This window comes from Xenopus tropicalis, chromosome 1 (genome assembly GCF_000004195.4).
Source record: "Xenopus tropicalis strain Nigerian chromosome 1, UCB_Xtro_10.0, whole genome shotgun sequence".
Classification (NCBI taxonomy): domain Eukaryota; kingdom Metazoa; phylum Chordata; class Amphibia; order Anura; family Pipidae; genus Xenopus; species Xenopus tropicalis.
In genome coordinates this window covers 158,809,710-158,833,725 of record NC_030677.2, presented here as the reverse complement: position 1 = coordinate 158,833,725, position 24,016 = coordinate 158,809,710, and the positions used below count along the sequence as shown (strand labels likewise).

Sequence of the window (24,016 nt, the reverse complement as noted above, 5' to 3'; positions counted from 1 at the left end):
CCGTGAACAAAATGTCACTACTTTTTTATTTCCAAGAAAATGATAACCAAGCTAATGAAAGTGTTTTGATTTGCAATACAAGTAGCACATGACCCATTACTGATAAGGGATAGAAGCAACTGCCTGTGTCCAGTAGCTGCTCAGTTGAAATGTATTTCAGGTTTATTAGAGTAAAAATATTAACATAAGTCTTTCTTCAGTGGTCCATATTTAACTGCATATTTTTTATTAATAATATTTCTGGAAAATACCATGCTGCCAGTGTTTAATAAAATATAGAATGACTCCTCTGTGGTCAGAGAAATGTAAGTTTTACTCAGCAAAAAAAGGCCTTTTAAGTACCATGTTATAGGGACAAACTTATGGCATGTCAATGTTCAGAGTAAAACACAAGGCTAGAAGTTTCTGCATGTTTAAGGGATAGTGTAGAGCTTCAGCTGGTCGGTTACTGACCCCCAGAACTGCGTCCTAAAGGTGCAGCCAGATTTTTTTCATATATTTACTACTGTGTCCTTCCAGCAATGAATTTCAGGTACAGCAGTGCAGCAGCCTTCCATATTTTCTGTGCTGCTGTTATTAGCTTTCTTAATTCTACAGACATCGCCGTTTAATGTATTCAAGATGCCTCATTAGCGGCAAGCACAAAGCCAATTGAGTACAGATGAAACAATGTACAGCGCCAGCTGTCCTTCAGTCACAGATCCAGTCAAGTTTAGAATTTAATCATCTAGTCAGTGCTTTGCTACTTCTGGGGACGTGTGATATTTAGCTGTTTTCTTTCTCATTAGCCACCTTCTTAGTGAATTTATCTGGTAATATCTCCAGAAATTTGCCCTTGGTTATGGCATTCATTATTGGTTGTCATAGCTATTAAACAATAGCCTCCTTTTTCCTGCATCTTATTTAATTTTTTATCAAGACTGTACATTCTATGCTGATAAATGAGCTTAGTGTGACATACCATTTACCTGTGCTCGGGATTCTTCATTGTCACCATGTGACCATATACATTTCTAGCAGGGGAGAATATAAATAAATACTGGGATATTTAAATACTCCATATTCTACCACTATGTGTAGAATCAGTGTCCTTTTGGAAGTTTGGGACCCTTGTAAGGCTAGAGTGGATCCCAGTCTGGGACCTCCCTCTGGTTTACTGCACATGACTTAAATGTGTGATATAACTTCGCACAGAGGCATACCTAGAAGCTATTAGGCCTCACAACAAAAAAAATTTTTTGGGCCACCCCTAAATGGAATGAGCACCAGTATACTGGTCATACTGAAATGTATCTACAGCAATCGGCATATTAGAGAATGGAATGGAGATTTAGCACTTTGTCGGTCTTTACACTTTTTCCAATAATTTGGAACATCATAGGATTTATTTCATTCAATTTTCCTTTGGGCTGTTGCATGTAAAACCACTTTCATTAAAAGTACTTGAATCAAAATGTGCTCCTTGTGCTTCTGTATGGTCACACTTGGGGGCAGATTTATCAAAATGTGAGTTTAGAGCTCAATACATAACTCACCCATGTTCTAATCATTCCTATGGGTTTTTTAGAAGCGTATTTATCAAATGGTGAGTTCTAACTTTCACCCACTGATAAACCCACTTCTAAAAACCCCATAGGAATGAATAGAACATGGGTGAGTTTTTATGGATTAAGCTCTTGCTAAATCTGCCCAACGGTGTCATTCAGTCCTTCATGTCTTCTGTTCAGAACTGAGCAGTGCTGTGCCTATTTACACGGGGGAACCCTGGAGATGCCACCACCTGCTTACAGGCAGTAGCTTAAATGTCAAAAGATGCAACACTCTTGCGCCCAAAGAATCAGACGCAGATGTTACACAGTGAACACCAGAAATTACACCTCTGCACAATTGCCTTTAATTTGGAACTATGCATGGCAGTTGCATTCATTTAGTTGGGCACAATTGCGATATGTCCAGCGCTGTTGCATCATGGGCATTGGCCCCTTGCGACTGCAATGACGCTGGAACTCTGGAAGAAAACTCTGCATGGTGGGGAAAAAAAACATGGCCTTTGTGCTTGAAATTGCACTCTGCTCACTGTACTGACATAAATGAGCCTTTATATCTAAAATCTCTCTTCATCCCTGTCAAATAATTATATATATATATTTTTTAAAATGGATATATTTTTCTGTGTTTCAGGAGTTTGTTCAGCTGTCCAAACGACTAATGACTGAGCCAGAGTTGAAAAGGAGAATTGTTTCTAATGCAAAAAGATATGTGAACAGCAACCATTCATGGGAACTAGAAAGAGACACATATCAAACACTTATTCTCAACCTACAAGTGAATGGCAATATATGAATGACTGTACCTCGCGCCTCAATGACCCATTATCTGCCAGACTTTCCAAGGGCTTTTTGTAGTTTCCAGTTTTAGTAGATCATTTGTTTGGTGATGGTTTAACAAATCCACAAATTATTGCTGTGTCCTGAACATTCAACATCTAGTGGTAAAAACACAAAGCCTCTTCAAACATGGTGACCTTCCACAGTTATTGCTTCATTGCAATGTTTTATATCAGTCCTGTGTATTAAGTTAGAGCTCAAATGTTTCACTTTTTATTGGGCCTAGCTGCGTTGCTTTAAACTTTTTAAAAAACCACAAATTTTCAGCTATTTTTATGGATGAATTACTGTATGGTTTTATGTCTTTGTTGTGACATTTTTGTCAGTTGATGCAACTTTATAAGTAAATTATTATTTTAAAAGTGTACTAGAATTAATATAAAACTCATTCTATATATGAATAAATTAAATATGTATGTATATATACATAACAAGAGGAAAGTCGGTCAAGTGTCTGTAGGGGTCAGATGCAGTTGTGCAACAGTGGACACGGTCATTGCATGAATTGACACCTTTCGTTTAAGGTGTTTGTCTCCAAACCTGCTCCTTGCGCTTTTCAGTGGGGCCAAAAACTATAGTGTAATTGCTCTTGATTCATCAGAAGGTGTACATTCACTGTGTTTTGCTGACCTAAACGTGCTTATAAAATGTTGTGAGCATCCCATATCTACAGCAATATGGCTAGCTAGGATGCAACAAGCCAGAAGCCCCAACATGAGGATAGCGAGGCAATTGTACCCTACATATAACAACTTACAGAACTACAAAGTTCTGTTCTTATAAACCAAAGTAAAGCTCTGTTCTTATAAACTTAGCTGTTTGGTGTGCCAGGTGAATTTCCACAAGCACTCATTAATTTCACGTACAAAACAACAATTTAGGCTTTTATATAAACACAGTCTATTTTACCTTTTATGGTTACAAAAAAAAAAGGTTCCTTGGTTGGAATGCATTACAATAATTTTAAACAGCAACTTGTTTAACAGTGGTAAGCACAAATATATTGAAGGCTATCCACCCAGCAACAAAAATAGTGATATTCCTGGGGTGACTTTAATATATTCTAAAGCAGGGGTTCTCAACCTGTGGGTCGGCACCCCTTTGGGGGTCGAACGACCATTTCACTGGAGTCGCCTAAGTCCATCGGAAAACATATTTCTGATGGTCTTAGTAACCGAGACACCGCTCCTCTATGGTTGAGGGTCACCACAACATGAGGAACTGTATTAAATGCTCGCGGCATTAGGAAGGTTGAGAACCACTGTCCTAAAGACAACATAAACCCATAAAAAAAGGCTAAACCCCCATGGGTATAACATATTTCATATATGAACAACATTGCTAAAAGCCCATATTTATTACACCCCAGGCAATATTTGACCTCTGACAATAAAATAACCCAAACACATAAAAACAAGGTAGCAAGACGTTGGGTGCCTCTGCACACCAAATGGTAAATAATGAATATATTCGAATACAGGTATTAGTGTAATGCTTAGACAAATGTCTTTTAAAATTACGTCTTTCACAGTTCACAGAATAACCCAATTGTAAGAGTATACTGTAGGTGCACAATGGAGATTTACCTGGACTTGTTGTGTATAGATAATAATAGCAACAAATAATTTACTCATGGCAGTAATTGCTGGCATACGCAACTTAATTCCCAATATCTGATGGCAATGTCAGTTATATTAAACATTATTTGCCAGCCATAAATAGGCAAATAAGCTTAGTTATTAGTAGCAGTATTGATTGGAGGCATGAGGGACATATATGGCCAAAATTATATGAAAAGTCCATGTGAACTGGTAACGTTGTCCCCTTTCTTTGGCCTTGTCCCTTCAACAAGTGGAAATCCCCTTTCCATAAGGGAGACCCTGCAGTAGTTTGGGGTGACTGTTGTAGTTGCAGGCAGGGCGCTGGCTCTGCAGAGTTTTGCTGCATCTAGGTTCCTCTTCTGCTGCAAAGAAATTTTCCACTTGCTGGAAAGCTCAGACAGGACAAGCAGACACTATTCTAGGACTATGAGCTCTCTTCAGGGCCCCTCTAACAACCAAAAGTCACTCTGCAATTAAAGGAACAGTAACACAAATATTTAAGTTTTAATATATGCCTTCTAAATACTATTATTAAGATATGTATCTTGGAAAAATTGCAGCATCATAAGTGGTTTTTGAATAATTTATATTACAACTGATTTACTGGGCAAAAGGCGATACGGCGACTCCTTGGCTTCCGTGCTAATCTGGAAGTTATCTTGACGCATTCTTTAGAGTCTTCGGGGGTCGTTTTTTGGAGTGATTTATGGTTTTGCTGGGGATTGTGTAGGGAGAGGGATGGGGGACAGAGCGTTTCTACTTGACAGCTAAGACTGCCTGCCTGTAACAATGGATCGCTATGTAAGCCTGCACGGGGAAAGGGAGGGGGAGGAGGGGTGAGCTGCCCGGAAGCTTGCTACGAGAGTTGGAGGAGATCTGCTGCCTGAGTTCAATAAATTAATGGAAAGGTTAATTTTCAAGAAAACCACTTATACTTTTGTAATTTTTCCATGATATATTTTCTAATAAAAGTATTTTAAAAAGATATTTTGAATATTAAAAAATTGTGTTACAGTTCCTTTAATAGCACAGTACTGACACAAAATGTGTCAAGTTCTCACAGTGCAGTTGTTAGAACAACAAATGTCTGTTAGGGTGAAGATACACATAGATACTAGTAGCAGCTACTTGTCATGGCTACTAAAATAGACAATGCTGATCATTTACTGATAATTGTCTCTACGTGTGTTTTAACTGAAGCAATTCTCGGTATAGCCATGAAAAAGTAGCTGCTACTAAATAGCTCCATGTGTCTTAATCCTTAAAGAAAAATGGCTTCAATTTCAGCTGGCAGCAGCAGGTAAAAAAAACCAAAAGCAGTTTTCTTCTATTAACATTTCAAAAACACAAAAATAGCTTTCAGCAGCAATACAATACAAAAAAATAATGTGTGTTAACAGACCTGTTATCAGGCAGGGATATGTACTGTCACATTGACTTGTATGTATTTAGGAGATTTAGGAGTCTCTTTATGAAGTAGAAATCTGGAAAATGTTAAAAAGTATCCAAAATTTCTTCAACTTCATTCATGTATAAAATTTCAACGGAAATGACCTTGAAGAAAGTAAGATGGAGTGGTGGAGGCAAAATAGTTCAAGCAGACAGGGGGCTGAAGTAGAGAATGGCACGTGGAAGAATGGGTAAGAGGAAGAAGATGTCAAGTGAAAAGAGTGACAGGAGGAGAATGGCATACTGGCAGGAAAAACAGGGTGAATGATTGGCCTATAAGAGTAGATGGTGGAAGAAGTTTGCATATGGGGACTGAGAGATATGGAAAGATTTTCTATGGCAGGTATAAGGAAAGGGCTGGTGTGCATTCACCCTGCACCTTGCTCCTTACTGGATATGTTGCGGTGTCTAGCGGTGGCAGCTAATTTTCTCTGAATGCTTTCCTACCGGTGATGTAAATTGTTAGTAGGAAAACATATGTGTTGCGTCGCAAGGAAATTTCAGGCATCTTTGGAAAGGCGAAGCAATGCCTATGTATTCCTTTTAGCTATTTTCATTATCCCTGGTGGGTAAGCGTTCAGAGCAGATTGGTCACAACCGCTAGATGACTAACCTCCTTATGTGTCATTGCCCTAAGGAAGCATGGCCAATTGTTATATCTACAAAGGGCCTTTAGCAAAAAGTCTAAAAAGCACTGTACAGGTATAGGACCAATTATCCAGAATGCTCGGGACCAAGGGTATTCCGGATAAGGGGTCTTTCCGTAATTTGGATCTCAATACCTTAAGTCTACTAAGAAATCAATAAAACATTAATTAAACCCAATAGGATTGTTTTGCATCCAATAAGGATTAATTATATCTTAGTTGGGATCAATTACAAGGTTCTGTTTTATTTCTACATAGAAAAAGGAAATTAGTTTTAAAATTCTGAATTATTTGATTAAAATGGAGTCTATGGGAGACGGGCATTCCGTAATTCGGAGCTTTCTGGATAACGGGTTTCCGGATAAGGGGTCCGATACCTGTACTAGATATTAGTGATATAACCTGCAAAGTAAGTATTGTGATAGAAGGCAGGATTTTAAATGCTACCTTAGGGTGAAGACACACAGAGCTACGAGTAGCAGCTAGTTGTCACAGCTACTAAAATTAACAGTGCTGATCATTTACTGATTTACACTCTACATGTGTTTTAGCAAAGGCAATTCTCAGTATTGTCTATGGCAGGGTATTTTCTGGGGTTTAGTAGCCATGACTAAGTTGCTCTGTGTGTCTTCGCCCCTTATGGTGATGTAGATAACATTGTAAATTGCAATTTGGTAGAATATTATGATGTAGGTTTGATCTATCTATTTAGTGGTTCCCAAACTGTTGGACTGGCCTTTATAAAGCAGCCCAGAACACTGATTGGGGGGACCTAAAAGCCTATCCAAAAAATTGTTTGTTGGCATAACAGAATGCATGGCAAAATTCTTGCACAAATTCACAAACATTTTTGCCACTGGTGAAAATGCAGATTTCCCTGCTAAACTGTAGCAGTCATTGCTCATCCCTAATTTTTCACATATAATTGTTTGCAGTGATATAACTTCTACACAGCCATCTGTACTGGACTGATAAAGCTAAGAAATGAAATTGCAAAAGAAATATAGAAGTTAACCATATTATGTCTGTGGATACTTTTTCACCTTTCCTGTATGTATCCACAAATGACATTTAAAAGTCAAATTCCCTTTGCTGTTCTGCACAATGGTTGATATTCATCCTGGTAACTTGTACGTTGTAAAGGGCAAGCTTGTACAGCAACAATTTACCTCCCAGCACCTCAAGAAAATACTGCTGCTAGCTGGAATCTGTGCCCACACTATTAAAGGTAATTTTGTATGTGGCATGCAACTGCTAGAAATTCTTTACATAATGGAAATCTTTTATGTTATTTTTTTCTTGGTTACCAAGGTAAGGAAAACTTTTTCTTTCAGTTTTTTTTTTCAGAACCAAAAATGTAACAACATCCGCCTTCTGCTGAAAATGTGAGCACGTATTTTATTTATTTCTATTCATTCCCCCTCAGCTGATTGTAAAATGTGGTCGTTTAAAGAGCAATAACAGTATGCATGCATTTCCTGCTATACCGCTCTAGTATTATATGCCATCTGCACGTTCCAAAGTTATGTTTTATGATTATTACAGGGAGGATTGGCTAATGACCCTCTCCATTGTGCTCTGGTTTGATGAACAGTAAAATAATATGATATGAAAGTTTTAGAACACTTTTATGTAATATACATTGTGACTCTCTAATCCTCTGATTATACACAAACCCTGCTTTTTAAATTGCATCGTTACAGTTTGCAGCAGGTGAAATGTTATGAGGGTTTCAGATAAAGCGGAAACAAGTGATGTAATAATATATTCTTATTTATTCCGATCAGTGCACAGAGCAGTAGTCTTTTTTTTATGCTTAGCATTAAACCAAGTTGGTTTTAAAGCAATTGATGTTCCTACTGCGCAGCAAGCTATCCTGTATGATCTTAGGCCTATGTTGCAGAATATTGTTTCGTTAACCAGTGTTGTAAAATTCTAACAGCTCAGATCTAATACAGAACATTGGGGCTCATATACTAAACAATTTTGAGATAAAATTCTGAACATTTCAGAATGTATATGCGAAAGGTTTGTTAAAATTCCATGAGATAACATGGTTTTCGTTAAATTTTCACGAACAAATCGTAGTTTGCGCAAATAATGCGAACATTTCAGAATTCGTTAGCGCTTTGGTTACACTTTCATCAGGACTATGGTTTTGCCAGGTTTGTTCTGGCGTTTACGAACACCTCGGCACAAAAATTTTGTGACTTTCTGAATGCATTTTCGTAGAAACGATAAAAGCATTGTCGAGACTTCAGAAATTATCATGGTTACTCCGACTTGATACCATATTGTGTTTTAAGCCCAAAAACGGATTTTAGTAAATGTGCCCCATTATGTCATATTCAAAAGGCTGCTTGAAACTTTCAGAACTTTGAGTAATTGAGGAGGGTAACGGTTTGCTTTTAATTGTCACCATCAGCCAAGGGCATGTGTCCCTTTAAAAAAGGGAAAAAGGGGAGTCACCAAGTCTCTAGTCTATTTAGACCCTACTACTTAGAGACAAGAGCTGTAGGAGACCTGTGGAAAAGCTAGTTCTAGGGGGGATTCTGTAATAGCTAACTTTAGGAGTGAGAGTTAAGCTGAGGGATGGTAATAGATCAGCCAGAGGCTCCAACGAGTATAACAAAAAAGGGCCTGTACCCCAGGTGTCCTGTTCAGAGATGATAAATAGATAGATAGATAGATAGATAGATAGATAGATAGATAGATAGATAGATAGATAGATCTGCCGAATGTGAGGGCCTGATGCTAGTTGTTGGTTGTGACTAATACCCTTTGCCCAATACTTTCAGGGAAAATAACTATCCCTCAAGTGATTGTAATCTTTACCATCATCATCCTCATCATTTATTTATATAGCCATTCTAAAATAACATCAAGTTATAGGGACCCAAGATATTGAGAGATCTGTTCCAGTTTGATATCAGTTGTGTTGCCTCCATCCTGCCGGCTGGTTGAGAAAACGCAGTGTCTTCTCTACCCAAGGTACAGCACACGTACTCCTGTTACAATATATTTTGCTATAATTCTGGACACACAAACAATCCTCACTAATTATGAATAAACAAAGTGAATTCATTTGTACAAAGTCTAATTCAAATAGTCCGTTCAGAATCTTTCAATCACAACACAAATATTTTGGTGGAGCTATAAAGGTTTGCATCCTACAAATCATTTCCTAATTGAAGCTGAATCATGCTGGTTTATAACCAATCAACACAAATAATGCCATTTGTTAGGAAAGTCTTATTTAGCTTAATTAAGTTGTTTTATATGGTATTGATAACATGTATGTATGTATATCTTTATTTATAAAGCGCTACTTATGTACACAGCGCTGTACAGTAGAATACATTAATACAAACAGGGGGTTAAAGATAATGGATAAATACAAAGTACAACAATAAATACAAATAAATACAAGGTACAGTTGCAATAAGAGTCAGAAACACAAGATGAAGGAGGTCCCTGCCCCGTAGAGCTTACAATCTATATACTAATGATAAGTGAAATTATTAATTTGTGTTGAAAAAAGTGTCGACAAAATGACAGTACAGCCCAATGTATTTTACACATAAAAAGTCACCATGAAAACATGGTCATAGACTCCAATGTATTCTGCATGGGAAAAGTCACTGCAAAAAAGCCTATAAATTGCAATGTGTTTTTTTCTGAAAAGTTATAGAGAAAAAAGTTGCTTCGTAGTTAAAAGTTGCCGTGAAAACACACCTGTACACTCCAATGACCATTGACTTTGATTTTTACCATTTTGCAAATTTTCATGTGACTTTGTGAATGTTTTGCCAAAGTCGGGCACATACTAAACTGATTTCATCTAAGGAACCTATGGGGTGCATGTCAGCAGCAAAACCCTCCCCCTCCCCCCTGGGGGGTATATAAAAACATATTTTGGATCCACTAATACCCTAGCTGTGGTGCAAATAGTATTGATATAAGACATACGCCAGTCTACATAACAAATAATAAAACAGAAAGGCAAGAATATATGGCCACATGCAATATAGTGCTTCCATGCACACTATAGCTCCTACCAGTTGAGTTTGAAAGTTTTGCGTTTTTATGCATATATCGGCTACATGTGCCTGCACCCGAGCCTATCTCATTCATTCGGGTGCAGGCACATGTAGGAGGCGTAGGGCGGTATTTTCAGCAAGTGCTTTTCCGCTTGCCGAAAATATCCGTCCTACGCCTCGCCTGGCATTAGCCTTATGTTACGCCACTTCTACCATTCCAGTGTGACCAGTTGCTTGTGCCTTTCCTTGCCCCTCTAAGCGGTGCCCACCTCACCCCCTTTCACTTCTGTTTTCCTTAGGGGCCTTGGGGGGATGGGATTTCCCAACACAGCTTCTTCTCTTATCTTGGCTTCTTCTCTGTATGGCTATAAGACATTGTATTATAGTTTCTTAATAAGCACATAACACACTCCATGGAAGAATTTTGAATTTAATGCCCTGGTCAGTTTTTTTTTTTTTTAAATTAAACATCTTCATCTCTCAGTTTGTCTTCTTCACTTGAACAGATGAGAATTATTTGTCTCTTCCCTACTTGATGAATTTCCAGCTGATCCCAGTTCCCTATTCAAGAGGCAAGAATATTAATATCATAAGGGCCATAGATGCTGTCATGCGTGGAGAGAGCAAAGCTCTGTTCTTTTATTAGCATAAACACAACTGAGATTTAGAGAATACAAAGGAGAGAAGGTTAAGTGTCAGGCTGCTGCCATTCTCTTTGCAATAGTGAAATATTACAGTGCATAATTCTGTCAATAACATGCCATTTATAATGTATCAGCCATGGGTGGCAGCAACATAGCAACCACCTCTTGGAAGAAAAGAAAGGCCAGGCTATGAGAACACCAGCTGAAGTATATTTAGGTGGGCAATGAAATCTCAGTATCAATATAAATATTGCTCAGAATCAATTTACAAGCTCCACTGTGTATAATAACTACAGTACAGGTATGGGACCTGTTATCCGTAATTCAGAACTTTCTGGATAACGGGTTTCCGGATAGGGGATCCTATACCTGTAGACAGTTGTATAAAATTATACCCTACTTTACTGTATACGGGCAAACCTTGTGATGTAAGTAAATGGAATTCTCAGCTATTTGTAATTTATAGTCATATCTTATAGATATTATTGGTGCATCTCACTCTAACTAGTCTGTGCAATAGTATGACTGGTCACAGTCACAGACAAATAGCTGTACTTGCATCTGCATCTGAGCCTGGTTCGCACAACAGAGGAGTAGACATCAGAAGGAACATTAATGCCACTGATATAGACTCTTGCAGCCTGCTTCTGTAGTTTAATAGTAAGGCCAGAGAACTCCAGCGCTCAAGGCCCTGGGTTTGCACCTAACATCAGGATGCATATTACAACAACCTGTACTTGTGAGCTCCAATTAGGTAGTACAGGTGTGGGATCCCTTATGCGGCAACCCATTATCCAGAAAGCTCTGAATTACGGAAAGAGCTCCCACAGACTCCATTATAAGCAAATAATTCAAATTTTTAAAAAGATTTCCTTTTTCTCTGTAATAATAAAACAGTACCTTGTACTTCATCCCAACTAAGATATAATGTATCCTTATTGGATTAATTATAAAGCCTATTGGGTTTATTCAAATGATTTTTAATAGACTTAAGATATGGAGTTTCAAATTACGGAAAGATCCCTTATCCCCAGGTCCCGAGCATTTTGAATAACAGGTCCTATACAGGTATAGGACCCATTATCCAGAATGCTCGGGACCAAGGGCATTCCGGATAAGGGATCTTTCCGTAATTTGGATCTTCACACCTTAAGTCTACTAAAAAATCAATAAAACATTAATTAAACCCAATAGGAATCTTTTGCATCCAATAAGGATTATTTCTATCTTAGTTTGGATCAATTACAAGGTACTGTTTTATTTCTACATAGAAAAAGGAAATCAGTTTTAAAATTCTGAATTATTTGATTAAAATGGAGTCTATGGGAGACGGGCTTTCTGTAATTCGGAGCTTTCTGGATAACGGGTTTCCGGATAAGGGGTCCGATACCTGTACCTGTATAATAATTTAACCACTTGTATACAAGGGCAACACCTAAAGATGTAAAACCTAGAGCAACAGAAAACAGAATGCTTTGACCAGATGTGTTTCCTTACACCTGGATGTGTATATGTTGGAAAAAAGCCAAAGGAAACATTCAATCCACAATATTTGTAGACTACTGTTTAAAATGGTGATGGATCCATACTTGCACTTGTGGTTACATTATGGCGGGGGTGGGGTCTCATGATTGATCAGAAATTATAAGGTGTGATCTCTGGTGTAAATTCAAACTTACTAAAACCACCCCTTTAATGATTTTAAAGTTATTTGGAAATTAAATTGCCAATGAAAACAGTTTGTCTCTACACTGGATATTAAAAGTCCTGCAAAATAACAGGTTTTTGTTAAATAAAAAAATAGAAACCAAGATAAATCATGTCAGAACTTATTCCACCTTTATTGCAAAATTGTCATCTATACAAAGACGTTGAAAACAAATCAGAAGCATTTTAGTGAAAGAAGGAAATGCAAAAACCTGGTTACATTAGTGTGCACATCCTTTAATATTCTTCAGCAATGTGGCTGCATTCAGAATCAACATTCAGTCTCATCTCAAATTGTAGTAAGTATATACCTGATACATTAAAGTGGCCCTGGTACCCTGGCCCTGGTACTGGTTGTTCCCTACATGTGACAACAATCAGTTGTATTCTTCATATGTCTGGCTTGTGGGATAGGATAGCAAGAGAAAAGCCTTTGTTCATAAAGAAAACATTCAAGCCTGGCTAAGTTTTGCAAAAACTCCCACAACCATGTGTATTATGGTCTGATGAGACCAAGGTTGAACTGTTTGGTTATAATGCCAAAAGGTTTGTTTGGCACAAAAATAACACAAAACATCACCACAAGTACACCATACACACAGTGAAGCATGGTGGGGGCAGCATCATGCTTTGGGGCTAAATTTCATCAGGTGGATGAAATCATAAATCACAAAGTATTAGTCTAATTTGTCACAAAACCTTCAAGCATCTGATAGGAAGTTGGAGATGAAGAGGAACTTCACCTTTCAGCATGACAGCGACCCAAAGCACACATCTAAATCAACAAAGCAATGGCTTTGCCAAAGTAGGATCAATATTCTGGAATTGGCCCAGACCTTAATCAGTTTTAAAATTTGTTGGGTGACCTGAAGAGAGTTGTGCACAGGCGATACCCTTGTAATTTGACAGCTCTGGAAAATTTTTGCAAGAAGGAGTTGGCAAAGATTGTCAAGTTCAGATGCCAAACTGATAGTCTCTTACCCAAAAAGACTGAGCGCTATAATAAAACCAAAAGGTGCTTCAACCAACTATTAGTTTAGGGGATGTGCATACCAATTCAACCAGGTTTTTATATTGAATTTTTTTTCACTAAACTGTTTCTGATTTGTTTTCGACTTCTTTGTATAGATGGCAATTTTGCAGTAAAAGATCTGAACAGAACAGAATAAGATCTAACAGGATTTATTTCGGTATTTTTTTTTAATTAAGTAAAAGCCTGTCATTTGGGGGGGGGGTGTAGACTTTTTATATCCAGTGTATTAGAAACCAACTCTCCTCCAACCAAGACTCCAGTCCCCAAAATGCCTTGCACTGTTCTATTATTCTCTGTCTTCTGAATAAAGGTATTGTGGGATTTGAGTGTTGGCTGGACTGGAGCTAGTGAGACTTGCAATGGAATAAGTACCAGGGAGAGGAGAAGAGGGAATAGTAAGGGACACATTCTGATTTCAAATATGTTGAATCAAGTAGCTGCTAAATAAATTGTAGAAATGAATTTACAGATAAAAGTAAGTGCTAGTAGGGTAGAAAGACACAAGTTTACTGGCACACCACTAAACTTACTGCCAGTAAACTTGTGTCTTTCTACCCTAATTGTAGCCGTATTTTACACATACTGTGCACCCAATACTCTTGTGCGAGGTTACCTTTACAAATCTAAAAGTAAGTGCTAAACATATTGAGTTTTGGACCCTGGAAAAGAAGGAATTTCTTTAACATAGTACATGGAGGAGAAACCCAGTTATAAACCATGGATCTGTATGCTGTATCCATACACTGACCAACTCAATATGTTGCTATCATTCAGAAATGTCAGAAACTTAGTTTTTTCAAAAACTACCTACCTATCTACCTTCCAAAAGAAGCATCCACTTTACACTGCACATTTCACATTAAAATGAGTGAGAAGCAACTGCCAAAGTGAATGGGAGGTTTGATTTGCCGTAGTTATTCCTGAGAGGTTTAGGGCAATAAATAATGACTATGTGCCAAAGACCTTAAAGGGGAACTTCCCTTTTCAATTAATTTGAGTATGATGTAAACAATTTGCAACTAGTACTGACATTTCTTTTTCTGGGATATTTGAATTATTTAGCTTTTTGTTTCTGCAGCTCTCCAGTTTGGACTTTCAGCAGCTGTGTTGCATGTCACCCTATCAACCAGACAGTGATTTTAGTAAGAGACTGGAATATGAGGCTGATGCCACACGTGGCGTTTTTACGCTGCGTATTTTCTAATTCTCTCGGCGGCTGAAAAACGCCTGATATCATCATCCATAGAAATAGCTTGAAAAGACGCGCAGCAAACCTAACCCGCCTAAGCACGGATTTTTCAAGCGTTGGCTGAAATACGCCAGTACTTGCAAAGCAAGCTATTCCTATGGATACGCAAAGGCAGCTGCCAGACCTAGCGGAAATACGCGGCGTTTTTTGCTATTTCACACTATTAGCACCATGGCAACGGGATTTGCTTACGTCACCAGTACTAGGCTGAAAAACGCCATGTGTGGCTTGTGCGGCGTTTTTAGGCTGAGAAAAAACGCAGCGTAAAAACGCCACGTGTGGCATCAGCCTGAATAGGTGAGAGCTGAATAGAAAGTAATTAAAAGTAGCAATAACAGTAAAATTGTAGCCTCGCAAGGCAGTGAGTTTTTTTGGCTGCTGGGGTCAGTGACCCCTTTGGAAAGCAGAGGAAGGCAAATAATTTGTTAAACTAATTGCTAAAAATAGGCCATTTTATAACATATTAAAAGTTAAAGTGAACTCACCCTTAAATATTTACTAATCCTCTATATATATAGTATTCTGTTCTGCTGTGCAAATGAAATACACTTATTTTATTTGATCAATAGCTGAAACAGTTAAGAATCAGAATGCACTGTCTATTACTTGTTAGTTTTGTCTTCAAATGGTAATGTCAAGAAAACTGTTTGATAGGGGACTCCAAGAGGAAATCGATGATCAAATAGCTCAGTGGGATCACAACAATTTTTCATTAAGTTGTCCAGAGTAATTTCATCACCCAGGGAAGTGGCAGTGTGACTGAGTTCTCCTTAGCTATTGTAATTGCTCTTCAGGTAACATCGAAACCTGATACTAATAGTTATGGTAAATAGCAGCAAAAGCTGTTAGAATATAAACAGGGTTTTACTGTTTGTTTAAAGACTGGGATCCCCAAGGATGGCCCCTACCTTGCTATAATTAAATGGCAGTGGCACATTAACAGCCACTACACCTGGCTATCTGACTCCAGCGTTAGGGCCATCACAGATTAGGCAATAGGTACAGATTAGGCAATAGGTACAGGTCCCAAATTTCTGATGTATAAATTGCTGAAAGGAAAACTATACCTTCAGAACCAACAGATAGTTTATAGTATGTTAAGTAACCCATTAAAGAATCTTAAACTGGAATATGTACTGTAAATCAGAAAATATTGTCCTTTTGTATCCTTTCCCTTTAGTGATGGGCTGTGTGCTCCCTCAGAGATCACATGACAGGAAATAATGCAGCTCTAACTGTAACAGGAAGTAGTCTGTGAGCAAAATAGGGAACTCTGTCCATTCATTGGCTGATGCAACCTAACATGTATGTGTGCTCTTGGTTTGTTTGTGTGCACCATGATCCCAGGAGGCGGCCCTTAATTCTTGAAAATGGCAATTTTCCATTCAGGATTACCCAATAGCACATACTACAAAAAAGTATATTTTTTATAAAAATAGTTTACTATTTTTATAAAATAGGAGGATTTAAGGATTTAACATATGAACTTGTTTGTGTGATTTTTATAGAGACCTACATTGTTCAGGAAAAGATTGTTCATGTAACTGTGAGTGGTTAGCTATAAAATGCAGATAAATTGGCACCTATAAAAAAAGATACCATTTCAGCCCTATCGAAGGTGCATTGGGGGCTCATTACTCACCTGTTTGATTGCTGTTTACTCTACACTTTAGTGTACAGGTATGGAACCCGTTATCCAGAATCCTCAAGACTTGGGGTTTACTAGATAAGGAGTCTTTCTGTAATTTAAATCTCCATACCTTAAGTCTAATAAAAGATCATTTAAATATTAATTAAACGCAAAGGGAATGTTTTGCCTCCAATATAGATTATTTATATATTAGTTGAGATCTATGGGACACGGCCTTCCTGTAATTCAGAGCTTTCTGGATAATGGATTTCCGGATAATGGATCCCATAACTGCACCAATTAATCCATCACTTCCTGAAGTACAGAACTATTGAATTATGAAAGTGGAAATTCTTTAATTCCACCAAAATGATATCATAATTATTTATAATTTGTAAGAAAAATATTTCTGAATAGGTTTATATAGGAGAGGTAGGAGATTTCAGTTGGTTACAAATGGTAATAAGATTTATTCTGGTAAGCTGGTATATGATTTAATAAGAAAGGAGTCACTAAGTACTTTATATGCATGACAAATAGAAGTCAGCTTGATGGGATTAATCTGGGGAGATTGGAAAAACATGGAAAAAAAGAAATTACTCTTGGGCTTTACCTTGTATTATTAAATAGAAGATAGGATCAGCATGGCTTCTCACCCTGCGCTTGTTTCCAAATGTATAATTTCAGCCGGTGGAATAAGCATTTCATTGTATTTTGCCAGGCAAGAGGGGAAATAAATTGATTAATTTTACAGCAGTTAAAATTGTTATCTCATTTAATGAGCTCTGTTTCGGCTGCACCGCAATAAAAGACTTTTCACACATGGTGTGTTGGTTGCTTAATAATTTAAGAACTGCTTTTTGAATTTGAACTGGAAATATTTCAGCCTGCATTAAGTGTCAAAATCTGTTAGTCGGGTGCCATTTACTGCTTGTTCCAACTTTATAATGTCTTTTCATTAGTTTCTTTTGAGGGAGAGAGGGGAAATAAACAGTCAGATTTCTTTCTTGTGGCCCATAAGAAGTGGTGGAAGAGAATTCACACTACTGACCTTGGCCTCTGGCAGTTGCACTGCTTGTGTGTTAGTAAAGAGGGACTCAAATTAGACTTTTTATTGAAGTCGGATGTGTATTTTATGAAGACAATTTGACTTAAGTCAGAGTCATTAGATCTATGTTCCACTGTACTTATTTGTTCAGTCACATCCAATTTTCCCTGCCTGTCTTGCTAGCATGGACAAGTCCTAAAGAAATCAAGTCTTAGATGATCCCATTGTAGCATCTTTACGAACAAACCTTTTTCCTTGTCCTTAAAGAAACAACCTTTGCCTTTCTCGCTCATATTTCACCATGTTAAATAACCTACCCTCCCCCTTTTCTGCCCAGTGATAATGTCCTTAACCATTTGGAAGTAATGGATAGCATTAAAAAACCGCTTGATACCAAATTTAGTGGCTGATTGAAAGAGCAACGATAAGTAATGTCTCACTCAACTCGGCCAGCTAAATGCAGGAAGCAATAAATGCAGGTCACTTATTACATTATGTCGAAATAGGAGGGCTATATGGTATATGCCAATAATACTGGCTGTAATGAATTAAACATTCAACATATTGGCATTATTTAGTGTACGAAAGTCTTACCGGTACTTGAAAATGATAGAGAGTTCCAATTAAGGTGCTATGAATTCTTATCTTGTATTCAATGGGATGCAGGCCTGATTTACTGTCCTCTTCAGCTCAGAGGGAGCCCTAAGCAGAAACACACTGTAAATTCACTATGTAACAACCTGAGGCATTTTGAACGGTATAGGAAAATTAAATTGCACATTAGATACTGATGTCCCAGGGCTTCATGTCCATTACATGGTGGCTTATACGGTGTTGCAAATGTGTGATTGTTTATAATAGTAGAATACCAAAGGCAATACATGCTAAGCTCTAGTAATCCATGACATTTGATAAGTTAATACATATTTTTTAAAAGCTACATGAGAGGAAAAAAATGCAATATTGGCAAAGGCTACTTAGCAACACATTTATGCTAAGAATTTTTGGCTGCCGTAAAATGCTAAGGTTTCGATTTCACTTACTACTCAAAGTTTCTCAAGCCCAAGCCACAGCTTCCTCAGTTGGCAACCCTTCAAATTTGGGGGATTTTTTTTTTTTCCCTAAAACTCTCAAATTCAAATTATGGCTTCAAAGACTAAAACGTTCACTATTTATTACAATTTTTAATGGATCTACAAATGCTCAAATAAATCCAAAAACCTCAGATGTAAAACTTCAGCATTTCATGTAGAAGTCAATTGGAGTTGTCCTAAATACATTTATGTGGTTTTTCCATTGAAGTTTTTAGACCCAGTGATAGATAGAATATGAATTTGATGCATTAGAGTTTATTGTCACAATTTAATTTGATCAAGTTTTTTTTATAATTGGATTGTTTATTGTTATTGAAATTGAAAAAACCCTAAGGGGCCCATTTACTAATGTTCACGTTTTCACAAATTGTGGTTTAGCTCAAAAAAACGTAGATTATACGAATCAAATGGAAACTCGAAAAGTTTGTAATTTATTAAGCAAAAAAAAGAGTAAAAAACACCCAAATGACTCCATCTAAAAGCTGTCGAGGTCATGTAGGCGTCAGTGGGAGCTGGGGGTCAAATTGTAACATTCTGGATTTTATTTGTGGTGAGTTTTTTAATTAGTTTGTGCTTTTTATATTTGGATCTTTTCATAAATGACTAGACAATTGTGGTTTTAGGGAAAATTAGTTTTTCTTAATCACTTGCATACCAAGAATAAACACAGGTTGGAAAACTACATCACATTAAGGGGCTTATTGATTACATTTTGAGATCATGTTTTTACAAAGATTCCAGAAAAACAGGATCTCAATTTTTTTTATTCCTACTTTTCTGAACATGAATCTTCTAGATTTATCAATAGCAAAAAACCTCAAAAATTCAAATGAATAAATTTGCCACCTTATTTGCCACAGGCAAATGTATGCAAATGAATTGGATAATGCAATTTAAAAAAAATAATAGAATATATATATATATATATATATATATATATATATATATATATATATATATATATATATATATATATATATATATATATATATATATATATATATATATATATATATAGAGTCCAGATATCGGCACTCACCAAAATAATAGCCACTGTCCGGGTGCTAGTCCTATGTTCATGCACCTTCTCCAAGAAAGCACTCACGGACCAATATAAAAATAAAATAATTTATTAAACAAAAAAGTCTACGCGTTTCAATCCATATCCTGATGACGATCCTATATGGATTGAAACGCGTAGACTTTTTTGTTTAATAAATTATTTTATTTTTATATTGGTCCGTGAGTGCTTTCTTGGAGAAGGTATATATATATATATATATATATATATATATATATATAATTCTCCTTGACGGCACTCACCACTTCAGAATACACGCTGGGTGCTCACCAAAATGTATTCATATCCTGCCCATTGGGATTTCAGCACTCCCATGAATAATCAGCCAATGGACCCGGGTGCTACCCAGCAAATTCATACACAGTCCAAGATAGACAGGTGCACACCGGGATCATTTACAAAAAATACCTTAAAAACTAGGTCAACGTTTTGGTCTCCTTCTTGATAAAGGTCTTAGAAGGAGACCGAAACGTCAACCTAGTTTTATGGAACAATAAAAGTATTTTTTTTGTAAATTATCCCGGTGTGCACCTGTCTATCTTGGACTATATATATATATATACAGTATATACCATCAATTAGGGGCATATATATTATAGTGTGTAAACCAACATCACCGGTGATGTTGCCCATAGCAGATCTTTGCTTTTGTTTTCTAACTTGTAGGCGACCATTTAATTCTAATTCCTGATTGGTTGCTATGGGCAACATGACTGGTGATGTTGGGTTACACACTGTAATAAATAGGCCCCTTGGGGGGAGTAAATTATTTCATCATGCTGTATGAAATTGGTTACACCAGAAAAACAAAAAGCAGTGTAAAATAAATTGTGAATTTATAAAGCTTTGAATTTTCTTTTTTTGCCCTCCGATCACTGTATTTTATTGTATTCCATTATATTTATGGTGTTACCTGTTCAAGTCAATTAGAAAAAATGTAGGCAACAAGTAAAAACACAATTGTTTTTGTTGGAGGAGTGCTTTTTTTTTTTCACAGAGCTTTCATTATTTTATTATTATTATTATTTTATTATTTCCCTTTTGTAGGCGATTAATAAAACATTATACAGTGGCTTGCAAAAGTATTCGGCCCCCTTGAACTTTTCCACATTTTGTCACATTACAGCCACAAACATGAATCAATTTTATTGGAATTCCACGTGAAAGACCAATACAAAGTGGTGTACACGTGAGAAGTGGAACGAAAATCATACATGATTCCAAACATTTTTTACAAATAAATAAATGCAAAGTGGGGTGTGCGTAATTATTCAGCCCCCTTTGGTCTGAGTGCAGTCAGTTGCCCATAGACATTGCCTGATGAGTGCTAATGACTAAATAGAGTGCACCTGTGTGTAATCTAATGTCAGTACAAATACAGCTGCTCTGTGACGGCCTCAGAGGTTGTCTAAGAGAATATTGGGAGCAACAACACCATGAAGTCCAAAGAACACACCAGACAGGTCAGGGATAAAGTTATTGAGAAATTTAAAGCAGGCTTAGGCTACAAAAAGATTTCCAAAGCCTTGAACATCCCACAGAGCACTGTTCAAGCGATCATTCAGAAATGGAAGGAGTATGGCACAACTGTAAACCTACCGAGATAAGGCCGTCCACCTAAACTCACAGGCCGAATAAGGAGAGCGCTGATCAGAAATGCAGCCAAGAGGCCCATGGTGACTCTGGGGGAGCTGCAGAGATCTACAGCTCAGGTGGGGGAATCTGTCCATAGGACAACTATTAGTCGTGCACTGCACAAAGTTGGCCTTTATGGAAGAGTGGCAAGAAGAAAGCCATTGTTAACAGAAAACCATAAGAAGTCCCGTTTACAGTTTGCCACAAGCCATGGGGGACACAGCAAACATGTGGAAGAAGGTGCTCTGGTCAGATGAGACTAAAATGGAACCTTTTGGCCAAAATGCAAAACGCTATGTGTGGCGGAAAACTAACAGTGCACATCACTCTGAACACACCATCCCCACTGTCAAATATGGTGGTGGCAGCATCATGCTCTGGGGGGGCTTCTCTTCAGCAGGGACAGGGAAGCTGGTCAGAGTTGATGGGAAGATGGATGGAGCCAAATACAGGGCAATTTGGAAGAAAACCTCTTGGAGTCTGCAAAAGACTTGAGACTGGGGCGGAGGTTCACCTTCCAGCAGGACAACGACCCTAAACATAAAGCCAGGGCAACAATGGAATGGTTTAAAACAAAACATATCCATGTGTTAGAATGGCCCAGTCACAGTCCAGATCTAAATCCAATCGAGAATCTGTGGCAAGATCTGAAAACTGCTGTTTACAAACGCTGTCCATCTAATCTGACTGAGCTGGAGCTGTTTTGCAAAGAAGAATGGGCAAGGATTTCAGTCTGTAGATGTGCAAAGCTGGTAGAGACATACCCTAAAAGCCTGGCAGCTGTAATTGCAGCAAAAGGTGGTTCTACAAAGTATTGACTCAGGGGGCTGAATAATTACGCACACCCCACTTTGCAGTTATTTATTTGTAAAAAATGTTTGGAATCATGTATGATTTTCGTTCCACTTCTCACGTGTACACCACTTTGTATTGGTCTTTCACGTGGAATTCCAATAAAATTGATTCATGTTTGTGGCTGTAATGTGACAAAATGTGGAAAAGTTCAAGGGGGCCGAATACTTTTGCAAGCCACTGTATATACAAAGCCTTACGTTTCTATCTCTGTAATGCAACTGTGTATGCACAGTGTGACTTATGTTACAGGGTCACATGGTTCCATAATCTTTACTTTCTCCTTTCAGATCTCCTCTGCCAATCTGAATCTCATGGAAAAACCTCCCAATTACATAAGTTAGGGTTCATATTTAGTGTGAAGTGAACATCACCCACACTTAAACCTAGTGGGTGTATAAAACCTGCAGATAAAAGTCTGCTTTCTCAGTTATACAACTGGGTTTACATTTGTGACATGGGAGCACCCATATTAACTTTGCAATGAATGTTATTTGCTCTTATTACTGAATCCAGAATAATGTCTCTAGATATCAAAGACAGAGCACTAGACCATTTTTTGCATGTATTATATCAAAGGTGACTTCAGACATTCAACTTCCTCCATAATAAATGAGTTAATATCCATACCATATTTTGGCATCATATGCATTCTAACCTGTGCATAAGCATCACATACATTGCAAATAATAATTCTGTATCCTGCTTTGGAACTTCAGAATTGCAGAACACAAGAATGAAAAAAATGGCTTCCCTATAACTCCCAAAAGTTTCTGGCATCCATCATAACTTCCATTGAGATTCATGAGGCTTGTGATGTGTAAGGCAGTATCTGGATAACACAGAGGCAGAACTTATATAGCTAAATAACATCCAGATGCTTTTAGAAGCAAATTCAGTTCTACGTTGAGAATGTTTAATTTTTACTGCAAAGTACAACCCCTTCAATATTGCATTGCGCCCTCTAATTCCACCTCTGCTTCTGTTGCATAAATCATTGCTGCACAGAAAAGCTTTAGGGTTTATCTGTGCTTATAACTGTCACTGTTTGATCACTATGTCTAATTGCAAGAAATAGGTTTCCATAGGTCAGTGCACAGCAAGGGTGACCAGATTCCACATGCCGCAAATGGTCAGCAGCAATAATAATCAGAAACCAGTCATCAATATAATGTTCCAAAAATCACATTGAGATTTTAGAGAAATAGACTTAACCACAGCTTTACAAATGCTCATTTGAATGAGCCCCTAAACCAAATAACTATGGCAAAAAAATAAAAGCGGTAATCATTTGTGCATCCAGAGCCAAAGATAATACTGTAACACAAAGCTACACGGCATTATTTTGTCCTGGAACCCAATAAAGGGATTGTTCCTCTTATAATTTACAATTGGAATTAATTTGCTTTCATTTTTTTTATGTTTTGTTATGTCATTAACAAAAACATTTAAAAGGAGCTTTTTCTTTTAATAATGCAAGAAAATGTAATTCCAAGTAACTTTCCAATGTACGTTCATTATACATCTTCAGTGGTTTTTCAAGTGGTTTCAAGTTATTTGTAAGTGTAATTACAAGTGAAACAGTGATTATTCCTTTTTGTTCTCTTGGTCTTACTCTTAAAACAATGAAACAGGAGTCAGTTCTTCTCCATGACTGATAACTAACTTGCAACACTGTTTCAGGAGTCAAAGCCAGGAGTGCAGAGAGTTTAAACAGCCAAATACTGCTCTCAATAGCAATTGCATTTGCAAATAACTTTAAAACCAATGAAAACATGTGATGAATGTATATCCGAAATTTGCTTAGAATTATATTTTATTTTACTGTTCAAGATACAGTTTTGTATTGCTTAGAGCCTTATCTATTACATATGAGGGCTCATGTACATCCACAAGCACACTGGTCACTTGCACTTTTC

General features: G+C 37.3%; 1 protein-coding gene across 1 annotated transcript in view; it reads left to right on the top strand.

Moving 5' to 3' along the window:
• The window catches only part of glt1d1 (glycosyltransferase 1 domain containing 1), an 80,711-nt gene extending 77,959 nt beyond the window's left edge, over positions 1–2,752 (top strand). The window contains exon 12 of the mRNA NM_001004969.1: positions 2,182–2,752. Within this exon, the coding sequence (NP_001004969.1) occupies positions 2,182–2,343 (162 nt within the window). The 3' untranslated portion in view covers positions 2,344–2,752. The remainder of the gene's footprint in view (positions 1–2,181) is intronic.
• Positions 2,753–24,016: the final 21,264 nt, after the last annotated feature.